General features: G+C 44.5%; 1 protein-coding gene across 1 annotated transcript in view; it reads left to right on the top strand.

Moving 5' to 3' along the window:
* The window catches only part of MEI1 (meiotic double-stranded break formation protein 1), a 60,000-nt gene that overhangs the window by 5,768 nt on the left and 33,391 nt on the right, over positions 1-20,841 (top strand). Inside the window, exons 4-17 of the mRNA XM_024737549.1 lie at positions 832-905; positions 2,201-2,306; positions 2,831-3,034; positions 4,243-4,373; positions 5,211-5,325; positions 6,147-6,263; positions 7,249-7,348; positions 7,476-7,610; positions 11,389-11,503; positions 12,226-12,317; positions 13,120-13,261; positions 14,856-14,967; positions 19,142-19,202; positions 20,049-20,146. Of these exons, the coding sequence (XP_024593317.1) occupies positions 832-905; positions 2,201-2,306; positions 2,831-3,034; positions 4,243-4,373; positions 5,211-5,325; positions 6,147-6,263; positions 7,249-7,348; positions 7,476-7,610; positions 11,389-11,503; positions 12,226-12,317; positions 13,120-13,261; positions 14,856-14,967; positions 19,142-19,202; positions 20,049-20,146 (1,602 nt within the window). The remainder of the gene's footprint in view (positions 1-831; positions 906-2,200; positions 2,307-2,830; positions 3,035-4,242; positions 4,374-5,210; positions 5,326-6,146; positions 6,264-7,248; positions 7,349-7,475; positions 7,611-11,388; positions 11,504-12,225; positions 12,318-13,119; positions 13,262-14,855; positions 14,968-19,141; positions 19,203-20,048; positions 20,147-20,841) is intronic.

The following is a 20,841-nucleotide window of genomic DNA, read 5'->3' as shown; positions in this document are numbered from 1 at the left end:
CCGACGACTGGCAGGGGTGGGGAGATTTCCCTTCACCATTTTCCTCAAGACCACTCTTGAGTGGGGCTATAATCCTAAAGCCATCTGCTCCTGGTTGGTACCAGCATAGCTTGCAGAACCCTCATCAGATCCCAGGAACTTCACTGAGGTGGTGGATACTAGATGGAGATTGCAAAGCTAGAGGGAGAAGGACTTGCTCCTTCCTTACTCTTTCCTGTTTGCTTCCTGGCTTCCTGTTTCTGTGAGTGTTGTCCTGTTTCTGTGAGTGTGTGAGTTACCCTGGAGGTGGCAGAGCCTTCCCTCAGCAGCAGTCAGATCTAGTCTGCAGCTTTCCCCAGACTTGTAGAGCCAGCCTCTTCTTTACTCCTCCTCAAAGACACCAGCAGAAGTATCACAAACAATTGTATAGAAGGGCAATTATTGGCACAGGAACTAACTCCTAATTCTGTTTTTTTCATATATGAAGTAGCAAATTCCGAGGAAGGAAAAAGGTAGAAATAACATAGTAGTTTTCAACCTTGGCTTCACAATAGACTTACCTGGGAAACTAAAAAAGTATCCAGATGCTTAGACCCTTTATCTAGAGATTCTGATTTAATTGGTCTGGGGTGGGACTTGGGTGTTAGTTTTTTTTTTTTTTAAGCTTCCTAGGTGATTCTAATGTATAGCCTAGTTGTCAACCATTGATAAAAAAAACAGTGAAGAATGGGGGAGATAGAAAAGACTAATGCCGATTACCACAAGCAAATGACTTTGATTAGAAGGACTATGAAAAATGAACTCTGGGCCATGGGTTGTCTTCTGATTAGTAATGTTATTGTGTCTTCTCAGTCCTTATCCAGCTTACAACTCAGCTGAAGTTAGAGCAGACCATTCATTGCCTGCTGTATGAGTGTCACAAAGAGGTCAGTAAAGTAGCTGTTGGTTCTTGAGTACCCCTCAGAATCCTCAGATGTCAGAGCTGGGTCAACCCTTCTTTGGATAGATGGGGAGATTGAAATCCAGAGAGGAAAAGGGACTTGCCTGAGGTCACTGAGTCAGTGGCAGAGCCAGAGCTAGGGCCTGGGTCTTCTGCTCCAGTACTCTATGTAGCTTCTTTCCTTCCCTTTTCAGTCTCCCAAATGCTGCCTCCATGTGCTGAAGTCCATTTTCTGGTGTAATCATCCATGGCCATTCTCTATATCCTCCTAAATATAATACAGATTTCCTTGATGAATTTATTAAGGAAATATGTTCACTGTGTCTTGGCTTAGTATTTTTGTTTGGTTTATTTTGTACTGAAGGCATTTGCTTTTATCAGCATCTAAGGTAAACACTGAGAAGGTATAGTTAACCAGCTTTCTTCAATGTAGTCATAGATATCAGTTAAACAAGCCACTTCTGCATTGTGTTTAAGATTTAGGAATAAAATCAGAGTCACTTTTTTTTTTTTGCAAAAGGAAGACAAATGCTCATTTAACACCATCAAGAGCAACATTTAATTAGAAATAATGTTAAATAATCATGTCATTATAATTACTCTGCATGTGGTTAACATATGATTGAATTTATAATTATATATATCAACATTTATCATTATGATTATGCCACTTAACATTTTGAGCACTTTCTATATGCTAGGCACTATGTTGGCGCTTTACATGCACTATCTCATTTAGTCCTCGCAACAACCCTATGAAGTTGGTCCTCGTATTAATTCCCACCAGAAGAGTTAAGAATCTTACTTAAGGTACTACAGCTAGTCAGTAGAAAAGGTGAAATATTTACTATTGACTCTGCCTGTAAAGCATCAAGCACAGTGCCTATGACAAATAGAATGTTCAGTAATAGTAGCTATAATAATGATGACCATAATCAATTTTTTTTGCAATGAACTAGAATTCCATCTTTATGATGTTCCCAAATTTCGCCTCCCAGTTTCTGGCTCCATAGGAGGCAAAATATGCTAATTTTAATTTAGTTTAACAAACATGTCCTGAGCTAGGTACTGAGGACACTGAGAGGAATCTGACTCAGTCCCTTTCCTTCGGGACTTCCCAGTCCAATAGGGGATATAGACACTTAGCTAAAGAGGCTGATTACTGACTGTGGTGAGAGACACATGCAGTACAGGGTTTGGTGTGGATAGGGCAAGATGAATTTTGGTGGGAGATCTGTCCTGATCCTAATTTATAGAGCAGAGTATGTTCACTCTCTGTAGCTGTGTAACATGCCCTCCATGCGAGGCAGCCTGGCCACCCTGACCCTTCTCGGCAAGTTGGTGGATGCGATCCCTGCTCTGGCAGACAAGCTTGTGATGGAGCACAGTGAGTGACCTCTGGGGAAGAGCTACCACTACCCTTTCACCTGTTTTGATCACACTTCCATCTGGGTGGTCCATTCACTGTGTACATCTGGGAAGTCATTACTTTCCTTTTCTAGGCTTTAGTTTCCCCATCTGCAAAATCTGCTCTGTGTTGGCCAATTGGAAAAAAAGTGTTTCTCAACTCTGGTCTTGGGCTCCTTCAATTCATTTTGTTAACACAAAAGAATTAAGTACCTACTATGAGCCTTCCTTTCAGGTGGGAGGAAGAATTAATTCTGGAATACAGAAGCACTTTTTTTCTATCAGTAAAAGCAGATAAATATCTCACAGAGTATTTATCCAAGGGTAAATCACTTAAATTCTCTAAGCCTTGGTTTTCCCTTTTGATTAAGTTCCCAGAAATCATGTATTGTGGGGCATTGTAGGGGATTACCATCACTATTCCATTCAGGGCAATAGTTTGGAGTGTCATCTAGCAGTTGACATTGTGAGGTTCCCCTGGCCCCTTGGTTGTTTTCTGGATAGGTGACCTGATGGAACATCTGTTGAGAGGTTTAGTATACCCCAGTGAGGGGGTGCAAGCTTCTGTCTGCTACCTTTATGGGAAGCTGTACTCCTCACCAGTTGCAGCCGAGATGCTTTTGGGCCATTTCCGGGAGAAACTGTGTCCTCTCTTCCTTTCCATCATGGATGGTGCCCAGACAAAGGAGCTAAAGATCAACTGCTTGGGTAAGACATGGGACTGGAGAGAAAAGAGAAAGCTTTTGAGGTTTTGCTTGAGGATTTGAGATATTGGCTCACTAGTGGTGGGGAGGTTTGCTGCTTTGCAAAGGATAGAAGCTGTGGGTTTGGGAGATAAGAGGCACAGACTGCGAAAGATGCCTAATGTTGGGTGTGGTATCCTAAGAACGTCATCTTTGGAAGGAGAAGAGGAAGAAAAGTGGGACAGCAATTTTTTTTGCCTCTGGTCTTTACTGCATGCCCTGGTGCATCCTGTACTTGCTGCCAAATTAATCTTCACACTGCATAGCTTGCATCCTGTCAGTCTTCTATTTGGAAAATCATCTATGGCTCCCTCTGGCCTCCAGAGTGAAGTCCAAGTTTCTCTGCTTGTTATTTGAAGCTCAGTGTACCCTTTCAGCCTCTCCTGTTACTTCCTTACATAAATACACGAGATCTACCAAATGCTTTAGAGCAGGGAGCTTTCGTATTTTGGATAGAGCAAATGGGCACTGTGATTGGTGACTGGGTGAGGACCTGTTTCAGAGCAGGAGCTACAGGGAAAAGCATAGTCTGTGGGTAACAACAATTTCTTTTCACAGTTTGGGCCAAGAGCTCTGTTATGACTAGTTCAGCCACACATAGAGAGTGTTCATTCTGAGCCAGGCCCTGTTCTGGGCTCTGGGGTCATAAAGATGATCAAACCCATGCTCTCATCTGTGGGAGTTCGTAGCCCAATGTGGAGGACAGATGTGGACACAGTCCATTGTGGTACATGCTTTCGTGGAGATTGCAAAGAAAAAGGTGGGATTCTATTCAGCATAGTACTTGAAGTCCTAGCCAGAACAATTAGGCAAGAAAAAGAAATAAGAGACAGAAGTAAAGGAAGGAAGAAGTAAAATTGCCTGTTTTCAGATGACATTACCTTATATATAGAAACCCCTAAAAATTACACTAAAAACTGTTAAAACTAATAAATGAATTCAGTAAAATTGTAGGATACAAAATCACTTGTGTTTCTATACACTAGCAACAAACAATATGAAAAAGAAACTAAGAAAACAGTCCCATTTACAATAGCATTAAAAAGAATAAAATACTTAGGAATATCTATGGAGACATGTAGAAGTTTCTAGGGGATGTCGGAGGAGCTGCCTTGGGTATATTCTGGTGCCTATGCTCCTCTTGCCTCACTTCCCAACCCCTTTGTTTTCTAGGTTTGCTGAGGCAGCTGTTGAAGTATGACCTCTTTGTGTCCATGATCATGAACAAATCTGCGCTGGTGGAAAGTACTGAGAGTGTTGAGGGGCCACCAGGAGAGACCTCATTGCCTTTGGTGCTCAAAAAGGTAGTTGTCTTGTGGTTCGTGGTCTCTGGGTTCAATAACAAGGGAACCTGAATGCTTCCTGGGCCTTTTTCCTTATCTACCACTCCTTCTATCCAGGATTTCCTAAGTATTTTCTTACTGGCCAAAACAATATGCTATTAGAAGGCTCAAAGTTGGTTTTCTTTCAGTCATGAAAGGATAAGTTAAAACCTGTGCCCTAGGTTTTAATTGGGAGCTGGCTGGTTATAGAGGCACCCTCTGCTTAGCACATACCAAAATTCTAGATTCCCAGAAAGAAAGTAGGGGTGGGTTCAGCATAAACTGCATTGCTTGTGCAAATAGTTTAGTCACAGTGAGCCACTTTTACCAGTTCTTGGAGGGTTGGGAACCCTCCTGAAATTCAACTTCCCAAACCCAGTGAGTGGCCAACCTTGCAGGCAGGACTTTCTAAGGATAACAGTCTCAGGCCTGCAATGTTAACTCTTTTCTGCACATTCTTTGAAGCAAGGCTCATAGCAGAACCTTCCCTTATGTCCCAGGCTTGTTGAAACATCAAAACCAGATGAGGGCTGTGAAAGTACTTTTGCCAATGAAGGCCTGAGCCCTTCTTGGGGATGATGTTAGTGTTCTTTGAGTGCCATTGTGTTCTTTTGTTCTGTTTCTCTCCTGCTACTGTTGACAGAGACTCCTTTCCATAATCTATAACTGCTCTCCCTGAGCACCATCCTTATGCCTGGCACCAGTAGTGTGTGAGGGATTCAGAGACAAATCAGGCTCCTGCCCTGAGGCATTCAGGCTGCTTCCCTCTGGTTCTGTCAGTGGTGTGACTGTGACACATTTTGCTGCCTGTTTCTCCAGCTTCTCCTTTCCAGAGATGAGACTCTGCAGGTGGCCAGTGCCCACTGTATAACTGCAGTACTGGTCCACTCGCCAGCGAAGCATGCCCCAGCCTTCATCCATGCTGACATCCCAGGTAGGAGACCCCTTCTAACTTTCTCCTCTGAGGACCCCAGAGTTGTGCCTGGAGACCCTTGAGTAGCAGCAGCAGCAGTCTTGTTGGGAGTTCTTTGAAATGCATACAGGAGGGATGGTTGGTGGCATGTTCATTGTATATGACAGACTCTAGGAAATAGACCTCATGAAGTCTGAATCCTCTTGCTACAGATTTCTAATATGACCTTGAGCAGTTTGTCACTGAACTTTGTCATTAATTTGACCATCTAGGAATAAACACCTAGCGTGGGGTGGTGGAAAGACCCGTGGACCAGGGAGGCAAAAGGAACTAATGTGTCTTGAAGGTTTGTTATGAGCCAGGAAATATGCCCTGAGGTGCATCGCAAATGTTGCCACATTTAGGTCCTCATCTTTGCTATTTTATGAATAAGGAAATTGAACTAGAGAAGGGAAATAACTGGTTTAAATCAGCAAGACTCGGCATTGGCAGAGAAGGGATACAAAATCAAGGCCGTCTGGCTCTAAAATCTCTTTTCTCTGTATCATGCTGCTGCCCGTCCTGAGAATTAGGGGACCTGAGTTCCAGTCCCGCCTCTACCACCAACTGTTTCTCTCTAGGTCTCAGTTTCCCCATCTATTAAAAAGATAAGGTTACACCATAAGTCTGAGGGCATTTTCCAGGTTTATCTGTGAATGAATGATCATGTCTCATCAAGAGGGTGTGTGAACAGATGAAGTAACAGGTGTGAGATGCTGAATAAATCCAAGGCCATAGCATTAGTTAAGGGATCATGATTACACAGTTGTCATTGATTGTTTTCTCCCTCTCTCCCTGGCCAGAGTTCCTCTTTGAGCATCTTTCCTCTTCCAGTGAAGTGCTTGTCTGGTCCAGCTACAACTGCTTGATACTTCTGGCAGAAGAGCCACTCTTCTTTTCCAAGTGCCACACGGTGTACGGTTGGTATTGTGGGTCCTGTACTAGCTCTGGCTCAGGTGGACAGCACTTTGAAGTTAGGTGGCAACAGCAGTGACGGGGGGCCAGCCTACACCTTGGAGAGGGGTGCTGATCTGGTCATTTCCATCAGCCCAAACTCATTACCAGATTCCACGTGCAAGCAGTGATATCCAAACAGTTCTGTTCTTCATTGATTGGCAGTATATATGTTTAGCAAGAGAAGGGCCACTAAATGAATTCCTGTTGCACCTTAAGAGCAACTTTACTCAGCCTTGGATTCAGTCTTTTCCTGTGCCCCAGATATCTATCCATCTAGTTAGTCCTCAAGTTTTGCTGATTTATCCTTTCAAAGTTTTTTGAAACTGTCCCTTCTTCTTCTTTCCTGGTGATACCTTTCTCGTCTGGGACTTTATATCACATCTAGATTTTTAGACTGGGCACATTTAGTTACTCATTTTATATTCTGTGTTCTTATTCTATGCCAGGCACCAGGCTGGAACCTAGAGATTTAGAGATACATAAAATGTGGTCCCTGTCCTCTGGAAGGGGAGGGAGATATAAGCAAGCTTATTCAGACTGTGCAAGAGGGGAGGTACAAGACATGTAGGAGCTCAGGGGAGGCCCACAGCTCTGAGTGGACCAGGGCATGCTTCCTGGAGGAGTGGATGTCCTACCTTATTCTTTGAGGAGAAATAGGAGTGCGTGTAGTAGAGAAGGTGAAGCTCAGCCGGTAGGTATTGACTAAATACTTCGAATGCCAGGGTCGTGCTTTGGGTTGTGCTGGGTTTGGGGAGACAGAGATGAATCAGATAAGGGCCTTCCCTCAAAGATCTCACAGTCCTGTCCCATCAGCTCAACTTGTCAGGACTGCTCCATGAGGGCTGCTAGCAAATATGTGCTGTCCAGAGCCTCTCATCTCTCCTGGGAAGGCAGTAAAGAAGCCAACAAGCCCTGATCCCTGGCCTCTGCCATGTCATTTTGTGGTAGGGATCGAGTCAGTGGTGAGGAGCCTACAGGGAATCCTGAGGATGAACAACACCGAGCTGCACAAGCAGGGCCTGCTGCTCTTTGCTCAGATCCTGACTCGGTGAGCAAAGTAGTGACGCGTCAGACCTGTAGGGGCCAGACTGGAGAAGGAAAGAAGTGAGGTATTTATTCCTGGTGGGGTCAGTGATAGGAGTTCACACACTCATTTCTCATTTACAATTTCTCAGGCAGCCAGAGGAGATCAAGCTGTTCCCAAGCTCAGCCCTGTGCAGAGATGCTGGCCGTGCCCTCCAAGAGGCAGTGAACAGCCCTGTGCTGGAGGTGGCTGCCGAGGCAGTGAAGGCCATTTCTGCCTTTCTGAGGTGAGAGACCCAGACAGGCTGAACTTTCCACCCCTGCATGTACCCGCGAGCCTGTCAAGGCCAGAGCAGCTTCCAGGGGATACTTGTCCTTTAGGTCAGGGAAATTTCATTGAACTATTTCTTCCGCTGCTCTGTTTACTCTGTCTGTCTTCCTGGAACTGCCATTTGGATGTTGGGCATCCTGGATTGGTCATCTCTTTCTTTTCTTTGTCTGACAGTTTTTTATCTTTTTGTCATTATGTACTAGTTTCCAGGAGATTTTCTTGACTTTATTTTCAACTCTACTATTGAGTGTTTTATTTCTGCTTTCATATTTTTAATTTGGAAGAGTTCTTTCCAATTCTCTGCATGTTTTTTTAAAATAGGATTTTATTCTGTATTTATTTTGTGGATGTAACTTTTTAAAACTAGGTCATTTGTTTTAGTCCAGACCTTGCCCCCACTTCTTTTCTACTAATTTTTCCTTCTGCCCAAAATACTCTTCCCTGAAATCTTTGCATGACTGGACTCTTGCCATCATTCAGGTCTCATTCAGAGTGTCCTTCCCTAACTGACCCATCTGGCTATTACAGCAGCTACCAGACACTTGACAGTTCTTGTTTATTCATTTGTTCTGTGTCTCCTCCACTATATAAAATAATCTCCAGGAGATAAGGGACCATGTCATTTTTTTCACTGCTATATACCTCACCCCTAATAGATACTCAGTATATGAATGATGTTAAAATGGATGGTGAGACTAAGCAATCCTAGGGTCATGATGGGAAATCATTCCTTAGTAAGATGCTTGATATCTTGAAAAAACTAATGGAGGATAACCCATATTTATTTATATAGAAAATTTTACTTTGTTTCCACGCCCTCCCTTTTAAAAATCTAACAAAGTAATGTATTTAAGCGATAAAAAATAAAATACGCACAAGGTTTATAATGAAAAGGAACAGCCCCCTGTCCCCACTTCCTAAAGGAAACTAATTTTAACTCATTTTGGTTTTAGTTCTGGTGATTTATCTCCCTAAATCTAAACAATACGCTTGTAATGCTATTTCTTTATTTGTCAATTTAGAACATTATTCATTGACTTGCCAATAAGAAAAACAAGACTTAGGTCACATTATTTTGTCTTCTCTACACTTCCTTGGCATTTTTGCTAGTTACTATTTTATGTTAATTGATGTTATGTTTTCAAAATTTTAAATAATATACTTAAAACTTGTGTTTCTTGTTCCCTCAACCTGAAGCAGTATCTCTTGACACCCTACTTCGTTAGCTGAGTATATTAGCACCCCAGCTCTTTCTTTCCCTTCTCCTCCTTACCGTCTACTTCTCAATGTCAGCTGTACCTTTAATTTTATTTAGTTATTTATTTTAAAAGGAAGATCTGGGGAGTGAAATGTCCATTGGGGACTTTATTTTATAATTTTAAAAAATTTTATATATTTCTTTATTTATTTTTGGCTGCGTTGGGTCTTCGTTGCTGCGCGTGGGCTTTCTCTAGTTGCAGTGCGCAGGCTTCTCGTGGCGGTGGTTTCTCTTGTTGCAGAGCATCGGCTTTAGGTGCGTGGGCTTCAGTGGTTGTGGCATGCGGGCTCAGTAGTTGTGACACATGGACTCAGTAGTTGTGGCTTGCGGGCTCTAGAACGCAGGCTCAGTAGTTGTGGTGCACGGGCTTAGTTGCTCCGCGGCACGTGGGATCTTCCCAGACCAGGGCTGGAACCCGTGTTCCCTGCATTGGCAGGTGGAAACCACTGCGCCACCAGGGAACTCCCTATACCTTTAATTTTATATTGTAAAGTTTGTTAACATTTATAGTCCCTTCTGTAACTATATTTAAGTCTTCATCACTTGACTCTAGGTTGCTTCTAAAAATTGAATAAAAGAATAGCATTTACATTATAATGGCTTCAGTTTGTCTCTTTTCCCCTTTTGTCCTTTCCTGGATTTGAATCTCTAAATCTGGGGCATGAATCCCAACAAGGGTGAGATGAGTAAACCAACGGGGTAACAAAGACATAGAGTAAGAGCCAGAGTCAATCAGAAGTTCCCATGCAGAGCTGGAAATCTCCCAGGAGGTCAGTGTTATGGGGGACTGGTAGCACCTTTAGCACCTTTCAGGCAGGAGGTAGTATTTGAGCTGTGCTATGAGGGATGAGAGAGATTTAGATTTGTGGAAGGACCAGGGTTGGCCAAAACATGTAGGTAGGAAAATTTAGGGATTACTGAGGGTACGGTAGCCAGTCTGGCCAGCAGGTTGTGTGAAGGGGAGTAGTACATGAAGAAGCCAGAAAGCTGGTTGGGTCAGAATTGTGGAGAGCTGTGGGTAGGGGGCTGGTTATTAATCCTTAGATAATTTTACTTTTGACTTTAATTTTTCAGAATTTTTACTGAGGTGGTCCCTGTGAGGTGGAGTGGTTCAGAGGGTCTCTGGGGAGCACAACCGGAAGGAGGAATGAAAAGTGAGAACTGCTGAAAGAATTTAAAGATGGCAGAACCAGGGCTTGACAGTCAATGTAGGATAGAAAGTTAGAGCTTCCAGAAATGAAGAGGGAAAGGGGAAATTAAGCCTTCACTATATACAATTAACAGAGTGCCTGTTAGAAGGCCCAGCAGATTGCTCTCTGTTCATATGTCAATCTCAAATTCCCAATCTATCCCTCCCCCCACCCTTCCCCCTGGTAACCATAAGATTGTTTTCTGTGAGTCTGTTTTTCTGTTTTGTAAATAAGTTCATTTGTATCATTTTTTTTAGATTCCACATATAAGCGATATCATATGATATTTGTTTTTCTCTGTCTGACTTACTTCACTTAATATGATAATCTCCAGGTCTACCCATGCTGCTACAAATGGCATTATTTCATTCTTCTTTTTTTAAAAATTTATTTATTTAATTTATTTTTGGCTGCATTGGGTCTTTGTTGCTGTGCGCGGGCTTTCTCTAGTTGCGACAAGTGGGGGCTACTCTTCCTTGCAGCGCGCGGGCTTCTCATTGCGGTGGCTTCTCTTGTGGAGCACAGGCTCTAGGTGCGCGGGCTTCAGTAGTTGTCACTCGCAGGGTCTAGAGCGCAGGCTCACTAGTTGTGGCGCACAGGCTTAGTTGCCCTGCAGCATGTGGGATCTTCCCGGACCAGGGCTCGAACCCACGTCCCCTGCATTGGCAGGAGAATTCTTAACCACTGTGCCACCAGGGAAGCCCCCTTTATAGAGTTTGGACTCTTAGAAAGTTCTTCCTTATATTCTTTAAATAAGATCTGGATCTTTGATAACGTTTACCTATTGATTCTGATTTTCCTCATTAAGGAAACAGAAAGCAAATTTGATCTCTCGTCCCCAAGACAGTTTATCACATATTTGAGAACAGTGACCACCTTCTGTTCTAGATAGTACTTTTTTCACTGGGAGGCCCTTCTCAGTGAGAAAACCTTCTGTATCTTTAATAACAGTAATAATAGTCTTAGCTGTCATTTATAAGGACTTACTAACTAGCAAACGTCATGCTGAGTGTTTGGCATACATTATCCAATCGGATCCTTAGACTAATTCTATGAGGAGAGTACTATTAGCTTTCATGGACTAGATGAAGAAACTGAGGGCTAGAGAGGGTGAGGAATGTGCACGAAGTCACGCAGCAGGTATGTGTTGGAGCAAGGGTTTTCGTCAGATCAGATCCTGGACCCGTGTTCTGATCTACCACCTGTCGCCCATTGCCTGAGAACCTGAGGGTACCTTGGAGTACCCTTACCTCACCATAGGCCTACCTTTGTCTCTCTGGGTGCAGGAAGGATCATCAGAGTGCTCTACCTGTGCTGTACAAGGAGCTGCAGGCCTTGCTCAAAGCCATGCTGAGCCGGTGTGCAGATTTTTCCCGGATCCCGTTGAACTGGAGGCCCCTGGTCAGTGCACTGCAGCCCGCTTCTTCTGGAGATCATGCCGTAATGTGTTTTCGGAAGATAATTAGTACATTGCATTACCTTTATATGCTACCTTATAGGTTTTTCTCATGCACACACGCCTACAATGAGATGTTATTTTTTTTCCTAACTGCGGAACTGTGGGACTTAATAATCGTTATCCTCATTATGAAACTGAAGTCGCAGGGGTTAAATAGTTTTTCTCTCAGGTCCAAAGCTAGCAAGGACCTGAGTTTGGATAGTAAATCCCAGGGTGTTTGTACCCAAGCCTACTACACACTTTGTCTTTTATTTATTTTTTATTTTTATTTTTTTGCGGTATGCGGGCCTCTCACTGTTGTGGCCTCTCCCATTGTGGAGCACAGGCTCCGGACGCGCAGGCTCAGCGGCCATGGCTCACGGGCCCAGCTGCTCCGAGGCATGTGGGATCTTCACAGACCAGGGCACGAACCCGTGTCCTCTGCATCGGCAGGCGGACTCTCAACCACTGCGCCACCAGGGAAGCCCCTCTTCTACCATTTTTTAAAGGAGCTATTAGATGGCTGGATTTGTGGGGATGTACCTAAGATCCCCTGGAAATTGTTAGGTGTATGGGTATGCCAGACTCCAGTGTGAGAGGAAGAAGTCTGTAGTCCTCTAAGCAAAGACCAGAACACAGAGTAGGTACTTGACCAATAGGTTTTCCTCTTTCCTTCTCACCTCAGGGCCACGCCTCCAGTAGAGATTCGGAGAAGATGATTCTTCGAAGAGGAAGCTTCCTCCTGAGCACTCTGGAGGGATTTAGAAATGCCTGCAGGTGAGGGGCCCTCTGTGGTCTGATGAGGTAGTAGTATGGAGGGTGGGTGTAGAAAGGAATCAGACAGAGGATGAAGCTCTAGAAGCAACACTTGGTTTCTGATGCTTTGCTGCGTAGTGAGAGGACTTTGGCTGGGATGGAGGCTGGGGATGCGTGTGGGGTATGGAATGGGTATGTGGAGGAGGTTTCTAAAGATTCCTTCCTGACGAAGTTTTTGTTACTGTGCAATGAGGTTGTATCTCACTCAGCTTTGTTCCTCTTCCCAAGTAACCTAGTGCTATAGGTGTTCACTGAATGCTTGTTGGATTAATTCAGTTCACATGAACAAATATTTGTTGTATCTACTGTGTGCCAGGCCTGGTGCTAGACAGTGGGAGTAGAAAGGTAAGTCAGATTAGTTCCTACCCACAAGGAGCTCACAGTCTCCTGGGAAAGAGACAGTTTTGTTTATATGTGTGGAATTCATTACGTTGTCACAAACCTGGGGAAGGCATTCCAAGTAGAGAGAGCAGCATATGTAAAGGCAAAGAGATGTGAAACAGCAAACAGCATGGTATATTCAGGGAAATACATGTAGTAGGGTGGATGAGTCATGTGTTATGGGAGAGAGGGTAGGGAGCACGAAGCTGAAGAGGTGACCAAAGACCAGGTTCTCCCTCACTGAGGCGTCTGGAATTTTCTCCAGATCTGCTGGTCGGGATACTTTCCCTGAGCCCTGAGCTCAGGTATCCCTCTAGGAGGATGCTTCTAACCTTTATGTTGCATAGGTAGTTGTAGATATACCCACACATTGATTTCTTAGGTTGGCTGTGGAATTCCAGAGCGAGCCTTCGGCCCAGGAGAATCCATTCACAGCTCCCAGTGCTGAGAAAGAAGACACCTTGGAGGCCTTCTCAGAATTTCTTCTCAGTGCCTGTGACTCCTTGTGTATCCCCATGGTGATGGTGGGTTTTCCTGAGCCTTGGACAGCATGAAGCTTGGGGAGGAGAAGAATGTGAGAGCAAGCCAGGCTGAGAGGCACAAGACGGTGACTCGACTGCTCAGCTGGACCTTCTGAGAGTCGTAGCAGTGTTGTTCTTGCAGCCACTTTTCCTTTGGTTTTAAAATCACAGTACAGTGTTTGGTTGTAAATAATAGATTAAGAGATGCCTCTTAAAAAGTAGAAAGCAGTAATAATAAAATAATAAATAGGTAATGTTTATGAAGTGATAAATGCCTTATATTCATAATTTCACCCTCCCAGTGACCCTGTGAAATAGGTCCTATCAGTTCCCCCAATTTAAAGATGAGGTTGTCATTTTTCTGTGGTTGTAAAGCAAGTATATGACAGTTCTGAGGTCTGAACCTATGTGTTTTTCTGCTTAGTAAAGAGTAGCAGTCAATGTCTGATCTAGGCTTCACTAAGGAGCACATATGTGAGTTCTGTAAAATGACAGGTGAGAGACCTGAAGAGAGCCCTGGGTTTGAGCTGACTTGAGATGGAGATAGCAGGAAGAGCGGGGTCCAGAGCTGTTGACTGCCCAGATGACCTTGGGTGAGTCTTGTCCTCTTTGAGGTTTGGATATCCTGTGAGCCTGTGAGGAGCCACTGTTAGTTGGGAAAGGACGCCTCCAAAATACCCACTGGGAACAGTAGGTGGCAGCAGGGGAGCATCCTCTGGTTCTGACAGGAGAGCCTCTTTTTCTCGAAGAAGCCTCTGAGGCAGCGTGCCAGGGTCTTCAGGTGGGTAGCTCTCAGGAGCTCGGGATTGCAACCCTGACTGGCTCGCACTAGCAGTAGCCCTTCCTCACCTGATCTGCCTTCCTCCTAGATTTATGGAGCGTTAGAGCTAGATCTAGAGCTAGATCATAGAATTACTGTATTATTCTTGCTTTCTACTTTTCTGTATTTTACACATTTTCTTTAATGAGCTTGTATTACTTTTCTAGTCGAAAAATACTTGGTTTGAAAACCAAATGAAAAGTATCTGTAAGAACCATGTCCCTGAGGCCCTGCCTATTTACACACAGGGAACTGAAACAGCGAGAAGGGAGGGGGTGACTGACCCAAGGGCACACAGCGACTTCGTACAGAGCTTGAAATAGAACTCAGATTTCTCTGCTCTTAATCCAGAGCTCTGTCTACCATATCAGGCTGCCTCATGATTCTGTTCAATGATCACATGAAAAAGAAACGTGAAGGAAGTTTGTAAACTAAATTATTATATGTTAGAAGCATGAGCGTCACTCTGCATTACAGTTTAGAAAGTGCCTTTTACACATGAGATATCATTTGTTTCTGGGAGGTAGGACTTGTTATTTCTGTTTTACTCTTTGGTAGAGGCCCAGAGCGGTAATGAATCTTGAACAGTTTATCAAGTGGCAAAAGATGTAAGCCTTGGATGCAGGCTTGTGACTTCAGGTCCCCTAGTGTTTCTTGTGCCCTTGAAATGGAAGAATTTAGTCTCCCGTTGCTAGATGATGCAGTTTTTGCTGATGCTGTTTCTTCTTCAGAGGCTCAGTCCTGGAGGACTGTGCTCTCCCTCTTGGTTCTTTGCAGAGGTACTCGGAACAGGCCACTCATCCAGCCTTGATGGAGGTTTTCCTCTCAGTTCTGCACAGCCTTTTTGTCATCGTCCCCCATATGAAGGAGGAATTCTCCAAGAAGCTTGGTAGGCAGCAGGCAAGTGTGGAAGTTGGGAGGGAGGCAGGCGCTTTAGGCAGCTGCTCAGGGTACTTAAAGAGTGCATAACCTGTGGATGGGAGGCTTACGTATTCATTCAGAATCAACATCCACACTCTGCCTAGTGTTGAGTGGAAGGGTATATCATCCATCAATCAAAAGTCCTTAAAGGCAGTTCTCAAATTAATTGACACTTCTCTGAGAATGTCAAGAAGGTTCCAGTTCAGAGCCCACAACAGACCTCCTTCCCCTAATTACTCTCAGCCTCCACATTCCCTCAGACCTCACAAGGTGTTTAGTGTCTCTGGCTCCTGAGCCCTGAATGACAGAAGTATCCCCAGTCATTGTGACAACTGAAAAATGTCCTGTGTACTTGCAAAGTGCCTTATAGAAGAGAGGTAGCACTCTGTGTGAAAGTGCTGTCTAACTATACTATAGTGAAATGCCTTCCTAAAATTGAACCCAAGTGGCTCTTGACTCCTTCAGCCTTCTCCAGGTCTTCTTGCATGTATTTATTTTCTTCCCTCACTCGTCATTTTTTCTCTTCAAAATATAAACCTTCCTTTCCCATGTCTCCGGTTTTCATCCTATAAATACCTCAGTTTGCAGAGTAAGCCCAGGAATCAGAGTCAGAGTCTCCTTTATCCTCTTCAGAAAGTGGTAGTGATGGTGAGAATGGGAAGGGGAGATAGCCAAAAGCAGAACAGGGAGTAGAGAGAATGGTAGTAATAATTAATAACTAATGATAACTAACATTTATAATATTAAACTCTTACTATGTGTTAGATACTGTTCTAAGTGCTTTACATGTATTCATTCATTTAATTCTCAGAAAAACTCTAAGGAGTATGTACTGTGATTATCCTCATTCTGCTGATGAGCACATTGAAACTTAGGTTGGACAACTTGCCCAAGGTCACACAGGAAGTGGTGTGCCCAGGGTTCAAACTCAGGGAATCTAATCTGGCTCTCTAGAGCCTGCTTTCTTAATCTTTATGCTATGCCTGCCCCTTATCATTATCATTTACTGTCTTTTCTTTTATTCCTGTCACATAGCATGCAGTGGGAAGTCTGCCATGGAGAGGTAGCCAGGGCTCAGTCATGAAGGGCCTTGTTGACCAGGTTGGGAATTTGGACTTTATCTTGGGAGCATTGAGTCTTAAAGAAGGAGAGTGACAGGCTCAGATTGCTGTTTCAGGAAGATCCTTCTTGGAACAGTGCGGACCATGAGTTAGAGGGAGGCGAGATTGGAGGCAAGAAGTTCAGCCTCTTGCATTAACTCAGGTTGGTGTTAGGAACTAAGGTAGTATGTGTGTGTGGGGGTGGTGGGCTGTGGTGGAATGATTGGATGTAGGGCATGAGGGAGAGGGAATAGTTTAGGGTAATGCTTTGGCTTCTGGCTGCCGTCTAGGTGGGTGGTGGTGTTTTTTATTGAGAGGAGACTCCCTAGAGGAGGATCTGATTTGGGAAGGCAGTAGAGGGTGTGATCAGTTTGGATCAGGGTACCTCTGAGATGCCTGTGAGATGTCCCAGTGGAGCTTTTAGGTCGGTAATTGACTATGTCTGAGGTCATGGGAAACATCTGGTCTTAAATATAGTGTCACTTGAAAGAAAAACGCACAATGTAAGAGTTGTAAGTTAAGTTTTATTTGGGGACCTTGCTGAGGACTATAGCCTGGGAGACAGCCTCTCAGATAGCTCTGAGGAACTGCTCCAAAGAGGTAAGCGGGAAGCCACAATATATATGAACTTTTTTGCTTGGAAAACGTGTAGTCAATCATAAAAATATTACTGCTAGTCACAAAAAACGGACATCTCAAGTTAATGATTTTAGTGCCTTTTTTTGTGTATGGGAAGATGCAAGAATCTGGGGTCATTTGAAAATTTCCCTTAGATAGCCATCTTAACTATCCAGGGGCCAGTATATCCAAAGTGCAGAATGTTTCCTGTTTTTCCCCATCCTGACTTCCTCTCAGGGTACACTGTTGGTGGGCTGAGCAACTGCATTGGCTAATGGCTTGATCCTTGTAGAACTGGAATAGCAGGCAGCATTTTTTTCTTTACAATAAATATAGAAGTTTTCATCATCCAGCCTTTCAATCATTCAACAAACATTTATTGGGTACCTGCTACATGAAGGGCACTGTCCTAGGGCAGAGGATGTAGCAGTGAACAAAACAGACCCCTGTCCTTGTGGGGCTGAGTCTCTAGTGGGGAACAGGTGAGATTCCTCATGGTGAGTGTGTAAAATGAGATGATCAAAGGACCAAGACAAAATAAAGTACAATATTTAGTGGTCAGGCAAAACAGATTACTCCAAAGTCCACTGGTAAGGAATGGTTGGAGAGGTAGGAAGAAACCCAGAAGGGGATGACATTAGGGAAGCCAAGTGAAGAGAGTTTTGTAGATGAGGGAGTGGTCATGAGTGTCAGATGCATCCCAGAGGTCAAGTAAGACAAGGACTGAAAAATGTACATTGGATTTGGCATCATGTAGGCTGTTGGTGACCTTGGCCAGAGCAGTTGCTGTGCGTGGTTGGGGTGTAAGCCGGACTGTAGTGAGTTGAAGAGTGAGTGCAAGGTGAGGCAGTAAAGACAAAATAGGCAAATTTTTCCATAAGTTTGGTGTAAGGGGGGGAGGTGAGAACTGGGGGTGTAATTGCAAGGGGACATGGAGTTACGAAGGATTTTAGTACCCCCTAAGACTGGAAACACTTATTCTGTTAGCAGTGTATACGAAGAAGCAGTAGAGAGATGCAGGGGTACTCAGCAGAGCAAGGTCCTTGGAAAGGAGAGGAGCCAGGATCCAGAGCTGGGGAGTTGAGGGGCATACCTTTTGCAGTTGTCTGTATATTTGATGTGGGATTTTGAGGGAGTTTCTGATTGATGGTCTGGGTCATCCTGGAGAGGTCCCTTGTCGCTGTTCAGAGGTATCTTTGTTCTCTCTAGGAAAAGAACAGAGTACAGGAAACCCTTAGGAAGCTATTCCATGTAGGAAGTGGGAGGAACTTCTAGGAGACAGTAGGAGGCTGTGTGGAAGAGGGGAAAAAGTAGGACCTTTGTGATTAGTACATATAGGTTGTGTAATAAGCATCCCTTGTTTATTGACATTGGGCAAATTAATTTTCTTATCTGCAATGTCCTCAACTAGAACATGGTGATAATAATGGGAGTGAAATGAGGCAACATATGTAGATTTCCTGAATGAGTGTACCTCTTAGTCATTGTGACAACTGACATATACTCCTTTCCTTCCCTTCATCTGCTCTTTCTGCTTGCCATACTTCAAGAGCCAAGAGAATCCAGTCTTGGGGTGCTGAATGGGTACAGCTTCAGAAGTGTAGATCTCTGGCGGGGCAGTGGTGCAGAGCGCAAGGCATATAGAGAAAGTGTGATTACAGGGAGGTCTATGTAGCCTGAAGCCAGCGAGAACAGGGTCAGGGCCCAAACTGCAAGAGAAAAGAGGGAAGCAGGCACCGCCAGCCAAGAGGGGGTAGAGACCTGAAGTCGGGGGTGGAGAAACTCTGGATCCCTGAGAGTCTGTACTACGAGGAACCCTTCCAGCAGGCAAACTGGGCGTTCCCCTGCTGAGGGAGCCATGGGTTAAACTGCTGTCCTGGAAAGTTACTATGAAACTGAGGGATTAATTCCCTACCAGAAGCCCTGCAATAGAATAAGATTATCCCCAGCCCTGGAGCTGGTGTAGTGGGAGCTCTTGTCAAGAATACTGCTTTTACAGGGACCAAGGATGGACAGGACAGAGGTCAGTTTTGACAGAGAGCTGCATGGCAGGGCGGGGTAGGAGCGGGGCAACTAGGAGAGTCAGACAGTGCACGGGCCTGGGCCAGGGTCACCAGCTAATGTAGACTGTTCATCAGAAAGGAAGATGAACTTTTATTCAGTACCTACTCTGAGCTAAGTATTTGTTAGATCTTCTATATTCGTTTATTTTACTTAGTTTCACAACAACGTTCGAGGTATAGATATCAAAACTGAGTCTCAGAGAAGTTAAATAAGTGTTCCAGAGCCACATTTCTAGATAGTGATGGAGCAAATTTCAAACCTGGGTCTGTGTGACTCCAGAACTAGTACCACCCAGACTTGGGAGTCTCTGTAAAAAGTCTACTTTAAATTGCGCTCTGCTTTCTTCTCAATTCTCCCAAGCTGCCTCATCCTTCATACAACTGACCCTGGAACTGAAGGCCAGGTTCTGCAGCGGCCTGAGGTATGTATGGTCCCAAGGGGACAAGTGTCCTTCTTGACTGGACAAGTGGAAATTTCTGATTGGTGTGGTTTAGTCATAGGACCTTGGGGGGGATTGACACAGTGTGGGAATTGCTCAGCAGCTGATGGTACGAGCTGGATGGGCTCCTGTAGCTTTTACTTGTCTGGTTCTGATACGACTTTCATTCCATGTGATACTTGGATGGGCACCTGTAACATCAAAACTGGAAGGGCTCTTAGAGATCATTTATGTTTTATTTTATTTTATTTTTTAAATAAATTTATTTATTTTATTTTTGGCTGCGTTGGGTCTTCGTTGCTGCACGCGGGCTTTCTCTAGTTGCGGCGAGTGGGAGCTACTCTTCATTGCGGTGCGCGGGTTTCTCATGCGGTGGCTTCTCTTGTTGCGGAGCACAGGCTCTAGGTGTGTGGGCTTCACTAGTTGTGGCGCACAGGCTTAGTTGCTCCATGGCATGTGCGATCTTCCCGGGCCAGGACTCAAACCTGTGTCCCCTGCATTGGCAGGCGGATTCTTAACCACTGCGCCACCAGGGAAGCCCTATATGTTTTATTAAATTGGAGCTTAGTAGCCCTCCTTGATTTATTTTTTTCAGGAAATATTTAGTGAATGCCTATATGGGCCAAGTGCCTAAGTTACATCTGTGGGCAGCAGGTTCCATATTTACTTTTCACAGCTACCTCCAGACCTTCTCTACCAGGGCCATGGTTAGAACTTCACTGGGCTCTGGCACAAAGCAGTGGTGCCCCAGTACACGGCAGGGATAATGCTGTCCCAGCCGAAGTAGCAATGTACTCTCTTGTTCTGTCTTCCTCTTCTCCCACTAAGTCACTCAGCCCTAAACCAGGTGTGTTCCAGTTTCCTCTGCTACATGTGCATCAACCTCCTCTCAGCTCCAGAGAAGACAGGACCACCTTCCCGAGAAGGTAAGATGCTGTAGTTTGACCACTCAGGAGGTCTGTGGTGGTCTTTTAGAGTCTGGATGCCTTGCTGATTGGCTGGGTAGTGAGTCAGTACAGTAATAAGAAACCTTTGCTTGAAGCTACCCAGAGGAACCATGGAATCATGGAATGATGGAACTGTAGGCTGCTTCCTAGGGAGGTGAGATAATAAATAAATCAGAAAACAGTGGAATCCAAGCCTCTGGGACCTTTAGACCTTAAGGGTTGAGAAGGACTCTAAAGCTCAACAAGTCCAGTTCCTCCCCGTGACCAACTTCTCTGCATTGTCCCTCACACCAGGCCTCTTGCTCTCTGCCTGTTACCCCCAGATACCTTTGCTCAAAATATCTTTTTTTTTTTAAACCTAATATGAGATTTTCCTAGTCTATGTTTTCATGCAGAAGTGTATTTGTTGTAGAAATGGGGAAATGGCGAGTACTCTAATGTTAAAGTTAGAAGGTACTTTATTTATTTATTTTTGGCTGTGTTGGGTCTTCGTTTCTGTGCGAGGGCTTTCTCTAGTTGTGGCAAGCGGGGCCACTCTTCATTGCGGTGCGCGGGCCTCTCACTATCGCAGCCTCTCTTGTTGCGGAGCACAGGCTCCAGACGCGCAGGCTCAGTAGTTGTGGCTCACGGGCCTAGTTGCTCCGTGGCATGTGGGATCTTCCCAGACCAGGGCT

The sequence above is a fragment of the Neophocaena asiaeorientalis genome, unplaced genomic scaffold (genome assembly GCF_003031525.2).
Source record: "Neophocaena asiaeorientalis asiaeorientalis breed wild unplaced genomic scaffold, Neophocaena_asiaeorientalis_V1.1 scaffold242, whole genome shotgun sequence".
In the NCBI taxonomy this organism is placed as follows: Eukaryota; Metazoa; Chordata; class Mammalia; order Artiodactyla; family Phocoenidae; genus Neophocaena; species Neophocaena asiaeorientalis.
Note: the sequence above shows the minus strand (reverse complement) of the source record. Positions and strands in the feature narration are given on the sequence as shown.